Source organism: Sinocyclocheilus rhinocerous, unplaced genomic scaffold (genome assembly GCF_001515625.1).
Source record: "Sinocyclocheilus rhinocerous isolate Xijiao unplaced genomic scaffold, SAMN03320098_v1.1 scaffold200, whole genome shotgun sequence".
NCBI lineage: Eukaryota > Metazoa > Chordata > Actinopteri > Cypriniformes > Cyprinidae > Sinocyclocheilus > Sinocyclocheilus rhinocerous.
This window is the reverse complement of record NW_015641014.1, coordinates 2,147,136-2,155,181: the sequence shown is the minus strand read 5'-3', so window position 1 is coordinate 2,155,181 and position 8,046 is coordinate 2,147,136. Positions and strand designations below refer to the sequence as shown.

Genomic DNA, 8,046 nt, shown 5'->3' with positions numbered 1-8,046 from the left:
TCTGCGATGCGCGTTCATGACTTCACGTAATATGCAATTACGTTGAAAAGGTCACGCTTGACGTAGGCGGAAGTTAGGTTTCAAAAGATTTAAACATCCAGGATACGCACACGAAGTGACCATTTTAAACAATAAACTGACACAAAGACATTTGAATATGTGTCATTGAACATACAACAACTTTTGAACGGTCCTCCTTCTCCACATTTGTAAACACTGACTGAGTCGGTACTTCTGCCTACGTCAAGCGTGTCAACGTAATTACGTATTACGTGAAGTCATGGACACACATCGCAGAGCAGTGCAAGGTGCGCATTTTTGTTTATAAAGCATATACTTTTTTTTAGAAAATGACCGATCGTTTCGCTAGATAAGACCCTTATTCCTCGTCTGGTATCGTGCAGAGCCCTTTGAAGCTGCACTGAAACTGTAATTTTGACCTTCAACCATTTGGTAGCCATTGAAGTCCACTATAAGGAGAATAATCCTGGAATGTTTTCATCAAAAACCTTAATTTCTTTTCAACTGAAGAAAGAAAGATGTAAACATCTTGGATGACATAGAGGTGAGTAAATTATCAGGAAATTTTCATTTGAAAGTGAACTAATCCCTTAAGAGAGAGATTTTTTTCCATCAGAGGAAAAACTGATGTACTATACCTGATACACATCCAAATGAATCAGTAACAAATAAAATTTAATCGAGATCGGATACAAATCGAATCGCATGCTTGGTAATCGAAATCAAATCATGAAATTTGTGCCCTATAGTGCACCCCTAGGCTACTGTCGCTCAGTATAAATGTATTAAATGACAAATATTGGAAGTTCCTTTCGGGTCGTGACAATGACATCGCTTCGGCTTGTACTAAATATCCTGAGCTGGAAAGATGAACGAGGTGAAGAATGTGAGTATGATAGAAAACGAAATGAAGACACTGACATCAGGCCCTTATCAGATGTTTCCACCAGGACTTGGAGACTCCTGGAAATGAAGACTTGGAGACCTCTGTAGCGAAATGAATGTTCCCATATCTCGCCGTTGTCAGCTGTGGCATTCGGTGCACCTTCGCCCTCGCGCCCGTCTTCCTCTCTGTGTTCCTGCATTAAGTTCATATCTCGCTGTGCCATAAGCATCCCGTTCCCTCTCACCTCTGCTCTCTCTTTCAATCACTCTGCAGTGAATGGCAGCCATGTGGAAAGGTGACATTCAGGTGTCTGGTGAATCATAGACGTGAATCAATCAGTTTTGGTAGATTCAGCTCAGAATGGCTTGCGGTCAGAGGAACGCTGCCTTGCTGGTGTGCATCTCTATAATCCTATTTTGCAGGCGGCCCTTGCGCTTCAGAGTTTGGCTGTTGCACGGCTGACACCGGAGGATGCTGTTTTGTAGCGCAGTGCATTACCGCTGAGAGCTGTACCTCTGACAAAGATACTGTAATGAAAGGTTTCTGGCTTGTTTCTGTAGAAACGTCTGCAGTGTCCTCAGCTAGGATCATCAAAGCTGTCGTGACCTGTAGGCAATATGTGCAAGGTATTAAGCTGTTTTTAAGGTCCTACTTACAGAAATTTGGTTTTAGCTTTAATGCAACATAATAAAGCACTAAAGGTGCACATTGGGTGTATAATTGATGTTCATTCTGTGTATTTTATCAGGGAAATGTTGTTTGGTAGAGCAAGTCTTTCCCCTCATAAATCAGCAAAATGAATGAGAGTTTTCTGGCTTGTTGCATCACTATTCTCTTCTTTGTGGAACGGAAAATGTATTTTATTTTAACCAACTAATTATACTGTCAGCATTAATAATTACATAATACTTTTTAAAGCTGACATGAAATAATAGTCAGAAAATATTTTTAAAAAACAATGTAGTAAACCTTTAGACAAATTTAAAAAAAGTTTGCATGTGTTTTTTGAGTATCATATTTGATACATCAGGCTTTTATGGCTCATATAGTAGCCAAAGATACAGTGAGAATATGGAATTCATACTCGAGGAGGAAACAACACCTCAGATCCAAACTGAGCAAAAATATGCAATTTGTTGCAGCTGTTGTTTATTTAAGTAGCCAAAAAGTAAGATGACATTTAGCTGGCTTGTAATGTAAATCAATGAGATTTTAACAGTGAAACAAACTACTTGCATAAAATATCATAAAAAAATATCAGCTGTCACTATATCTCCCAGTAATATGTCCTCGTAAGATGATATTTTAATATTCAGTTTTATGATCAAAACTAGTTTTTATTGTGGAGGCAAAACATTTAATGCAATGCAATATAATGATGATTGAGATCAAATAATCTGAAACTCTGCACTGAAACTCAATCATTATGACATGATTTGAATGCACTATTGCTGATTGCAATCTACACCTATGCAGAAAGTCATGTAAAGACTGAAAGAGTTGATTCTTAACCTTGTTACTTTAAAACATATTTATACGTCTAGTTATGCACAGAATTATTTTTTTTAATTAACTTTTAAGACATTTTTCTAATCTTGCCTGAGGCCTCACAAACCCACCGGCCTGCCCTCCAGGTCTGTAAAATTCAGGGTAGTATATGTAACAACATTTAGGGAATTCTGCATCCATCCTAAAGATTAGCTCTCAGAAACTGAATCACACTGACATATCTTTGACCTTCAGTTCAGTAACAATGGCAAACACGTCATGCTTAAATGAGAGAAGGAGAGTCTTTAGACATAATTTGTTATTGTAGGATACTCCAGGACTCTCGTTTAGAGACTGTCCCGCAGGAGGTCACATTGTTCCACGCTGCATTCATGCTTCATCGGTTCTGCTTATGCTGACCGTGTATTCAGTGAGCAATTCAATTAATTCTTATAAAACATTACTTCATCCCACGTGACCCTCAAAGTACTCGCCCGAATCCAAAAATTACCCGGGCAACGTGAGGAGTATGTATCTCCCTTAAAGGAACACTCCACTATTTTTGAAAATAGGCTCATTTTCCAACTCCCCTAAGAGTTAAACCATTGAGTTTTACTGTTTTCGAATCCATTCAGCCGATCTCCGGGTCTGGCGGTAGCATTTTTAGCTGTAGCTTAGCATAGATCATTGAATCTGATTAGACCGTTAGCATCTCGCTCAAAAATGACCAAAGAGTTTCTATATTTTTCCTATTTAAAACTTGACTCTTCTGTAGTTACATCGTGTACTAAGACCGACGGAAAATGAAAAGTTGCTATATTCTAGGCCGATATGGCTAGGAACTATACTTTCATTCCAGCGTAATAATCAAGGAAATTTGCTGCAGTATTGTTGGAAAATTAACCTATTTTCAAAAATAGTGGAGTGTTCCTTTAACAAAGTCACTGACTCCGCTTCATCTTTATGGTCTCGTGTGAAGGACCCCAAGGGGCTGAGGGTGGACAGGTAGGGTGACAACCAGGTCTCAGTAAGGTTTGGAAACACATTTCAGACCTCTTTTGAGAATGGGGACACTGGCCAGAGATGATTAATGGCGGGCGTGTGTGACTGCTTGAAGGGCAGACCATAATTCACCACATGGGCCTGGAGGAACTCGAGCAACGTCCGCCGACCCCGTGGGCAAAGCGCGTCCCTCCACTTGCGCTCATCTCAGGTGCAAAGTTGTCTTCCTTTGTGTGCACTTGTTTTTATCATGCTAATACATAATTGCCCACTCGCAATTATCGATAATTGCGGGGAGTTCTCCTTCGGTTTTGCCTTAATCAGAAATTTGCACTATAAAAAGGGTCCTGGGTTTAGATTTCACACAATTACACATTCACTGCTTTTCATCTCTTTTTAATCTCCTGCAAATCTGAAACATGGAGTTTGTTCATAAACACAGCTGAGGCCCTATGATTTGCTTTGACATTTTGCTAAACGAATGAAGCAATCCTATCAATGTTGTGCCTCTGTGTCTACTGATTAAAATCATTTGAATTGCAGATGACGTCTTTGTCTAAAGAGTTCAGTAAACAGAGGCATCACGTTGATAGGCATGCCAATTTTTAATTGAAATAAGATCGCCACCCGCTTTGAGCCATAACGCACATAATGATGTGTGACCGTAGAAAGACTTTTTTCGTTGATCAAATGTGGCTGTAATGACTGCGATAATCCGGATTATTTCGGAAATCTATTATAATCTGTGTCATTCAAAATTATTTGGAGAAAACTATCAGCTGAGGCGCAGAGCTATGAAAATCAAAGCGCCTGCCTTGTTGTCCTTTCATTCTTTTTCGGGTCTTTCCGCCTAGGCGAAAAACTGTGGCTAATTTATTCATAGCTCAGCATTTAGTGCCTCTAATCTACGGCTGATACTGTTACTGGTGCTCGTAATTGTATGATATTGTTAAAGCTGGTTTTCAGGCAGGGTGCTTATCAGGGCCTGTTTAGTGTGCAGCTTGCGGGAAGGGAAGCCCAAATTGAGGAGAAATCAAGTGGCGTCTTGGTAAGCAGGGTCGGAATTACCGTGATGGACTGGGGCTGGATTTCTCTCCCATGCATATTTTTTGCCCATTGTCACGATCTTCGTCCTTAATAGGAGCTGACAGAATGTAAATGGGATTTTAAGGGAACTGGCAAAGTCTGTAATTTTTCTCATTTAGTCCATGGATGAGTGAGCCAAGCCGGTAAGATTTGTATGGGAATTTGAGATGGTTCAGTGCGACATGTCAAACCCTGATTATGAACTCAAGGGAGCCTTTTTACCTTAGCCAATCATCTTCGTGCCTCGCCGCCACCTTCCTTGCAGGTTTTCTTAGAAGGGCTAATTGTTCGCAATGACATTTTCAGTGGATAAAACAGATATCAGCAAAATGACAAAAAAAGATGACTAAACACTTACTGTTGAATATTTAAACTGGATTAATCAAATTATGCCACAGAGTAAACCCATAATCTACAGTAGCCCTCATTGTAATAACTACAGTCAGTCGAAGATCAAACCAAACAGAGCTGCAAAAATAAGGACTGTTTTCAAACAGGTTTTCTGAACACGCATTGGTTGAGCCAATGTTATTATGGCAAGCTGGTCAGGATTTTTACAATGTTTACACAGTTTGGTAATGTTTTTTCACAAAGGCTGCATTTATTTGATCAAAAATACAGTAAAAACAGTAAAGTTTCAGTACAATCTGAAATAACTGTTTTCTGTTTGAACACATTTTAAAGTGTCATGTCATCTATTCCTATTATGCAAATAGTTGAAACAAATGTCTTTACTGTCACTTTAGATCAATTTAATGCATCCTTGCTGAACAAAAGTATTAATTGTTAAAAATAGAAATAATAAAATAAAATCTTACTGACCCCAACCTTTTGAACGGAACCATATATTAGTCATTTACTTCAGTTATAAGTTTTTAAGACCTTCTCAAAAACAAGACAACCAGCAGCATTCAGACAAGATTTCCTGAGCACTCTTTGCTATTGGTCAAAAACAGAAAGCTCCGCCCCAAACTCACCCCATTGGTTGAGCCGGTGTTGCTATGTCAGGCAGGTCAGGATTCTCAAGCAACAAAAATGTTTTGAAAATGCCACAAAGATTAGTGTATAAAAAAACACACTTTAGTTTAAAGTATGGTGTTCAGTATTGTTTCATATTATGTTACTCATTTACTGATTTTGAAGTTACGTTCTAAATAGCGACAATAAAAACCAACAACATTCAAACAAATAGCTCCACCCAAACTCACATCATTGGTCGAGCCACCGTTGCGGTGTTGGGCTGGTCAGGATTCTTAAACAGAAAAATGTTTTGAAAACACAGTCACAGTGTTTACACCACAGGGGAATCAGCCTACAAATGGCTTACCTTCTTTGCATATTAAACTGAAGTAGAATGTATTTTCGCATCTTAGCATATTTAACTTCAGGTTTAAGTATGAAGGGACATTTTTTTCGACCTACAACTGAAGTAAATGATTAATGCAAGTTGTTAAGATCTTATTAAAAGCCTCAATAAAGCCAACATCATTCTCCTTCAAACCCTCATAAACACTCCGGCTACTTTTGGGCCGGGCCGTGAGGGGGGTGATATTGTGGGGCACTGCGGCTGAAGCTGAGAGACGCCGTGTGTAATGCAGGCTGTTAGTGATGTTAAATGAAGCTTGAAGCCTGGCTGACAGCAGCATTCCTCCACAGGCTCGGCGCTGAGAGAGGAGGAGAGGGGCCAACAAGGGCAGAGTAATGGTCTAAGAGAAACCACGCAGGACACGGCGCTCGTTGTGGCGGACGGGCCATTATCTCATAAGGGCCATTATCTTAATGGGGTGACCGTCTCGATATGACAGATATCACAGAAGGACTGACACATAAACAGTTTTTATAAGATGAATTTGCCAGTGTACAATCTCTGCGGTAAAACACATTTGACCCATAGCCGTATACTGATGTATATAACCTTGTCAAGGTGGGTTACAGTTGCTTTGTGTGTGTATATTGTCGATGTTGATACAAAACAAAAGTTTACTCACAAATACACAAGTACACTATTTTCCTTTCTATGTTCATTTGCGAAGAAAGCAATGCGTAAATAACTTTCCAGGACATGACTGTTTTGAATTCACCCTTTATGAATAGGATCACATTGTCAGTGTTAAATAAGGTTTGCTACAAAGGTACATCATATAAAACTGTTAAATATATATATAACTTTATGACTCTGAAAATACATAGGATGGTCTCTCCCGAAGCGCAAGTCTGCACTAGTCTCTTCAGGTCAGGGAGATAATGTTCGGTTCGACACATCCCCTGCCACGTTCGCTGTTTCCAAATCCTGACAGATTTCAGTCCAAATCACAACAATGGCAGCAGACCTACAATCAAAGAAAAGTCAACAGTTTTGTCGCAAACGTCTTTGTTGTCCATTTTGTGTGTGCTCGGTTGGAAAAACTCCTCACAAAGCTCAGGTATGTGTGTTTTTGCTTGCGTTTGTGGAAGCTGAAGCAGCTGATGTGTGTATTCGGGTTCATATTGGAAATCCTTCCACACAGAAATTTGCCCGTATTTCTTTGGTCTGTAAAATTTTAATAGATCCATACATGTTTCACGATCCAGGTCGCAAACTATCCTGCAACCGATATTGCCAGTTTTGGCATCAGCAAACAAAACGTTGGCCGGTTTCAGCTTTGATTGACAGCACAGGGGGATCCGTTCCTCACGGTCCACGTAAACTCCATGACGAGAGGCCCTCACCCCTTATCATATGAGACTGAAGGACTAATGGAGAGACTGACAGACAGGGCTAACAGGACTATGATGAATGCTCCCCTCCCCCGCCCCACTGTAGCTTTTGAGAATGACGAGGTGCTTCCGTACGTTGCGCCTCTCTCGGGAAAATCGTCCCCCACTGCCGTCAGGATACCTGGTGGGATTTAACAACACAGTAGTTAGGGCATATAACCCGATACGTTATGCATTCTGAGAGGTTTTGGTGTTGTCCCAGATCCTTCCCTGGTTGGACCCTAACCAAGAATGTACTGTAGACAAATATTTAAGACGGGTAGGAGATGTATTCTTAAATTTTAAGAAAAAGCCCTCTCAATGCCAGTGACACTAATGGCTGGAACCTTCTGGGATATTTGATTCCGTATAATAAGAAATCTGTAGCTAATAGCTTTCTGATTGTATATAAATTAAAAGGATAGTTCACCCAAAAATGAAAATCCTATCATCATTTACTCACCTCATGTCATTCCAAACCCATAAGACTTTGATTAATCTTTGAAAAACAAATTAAGATTAAGCAATTGCAAAAACAGGCTAATCAGGGAGACCTTTCATAGTGCAATTTTTATTCTTTTACTGATTTGGTGTTATCAGCTACTAACACAATATGAGAAACTTACTATAAGACTACTTATGAACTATAAGAAACTTATGAGCATCATGTGAGACAATGTCATACGATGTTGTAATTACGACTTGCTGAAAATAAATTCTTTAGAAATAAAATACTTAAAGGGGTGGTTCACTGTTTTTTTTCTAGGCTTGATTATGTTTATGGGGTGCAGTCTAACATGTGTTAATGCTTCGTTTTTAAAAAAACA

At 39.5% G+C, this 8,046-nt stretch overlaps 1 protein-coding gene and 1 long non-coding RNA gene across 3 annotated transcripts in view; one reads left to right on the top strand and one right to left on the bottom strand.

Moving 5' to 3' along the window:
- Positions 1-6,479, top strand: part of LOC107753706 (uncharacterized) — a 22,977-nt gene extending 16,498 nt beyond the window's left edge. Inside the window, exon 4 of the long non-coding RNA XR_001641488.1 lies at positions 6,140-6,479. This is a non-coding gene — a long non-coding RNA (uncharacterized LOC107753706). The remainder of the gene's footprint in view (positions 1-6,139) is intronic.
- A 110-nt stretch (positions 6,480-6,589) lies between these two features.
- LOC107753604 (protein FAM19A5-like) overlaps positions 6,590-8,046 on the bottom strand; it is a 52,880-nt gene continuing 51,423 nt past the window's right edge. For both annotated transcript variants that reach the window (XM_016569805.1, XM_016569806.1), the window contains exon 4: positions 6,590-7,361. In XM_016569805.1, coding sequence (XP_016425291.1) covers positions 7,353-7,361 — 9 coding nt within the window. In that variant the 3' untranslated portion in view covers positions 6,590-7,352. The remainder of the gene's footprint in view (positions 7,362-8,046) is intronic.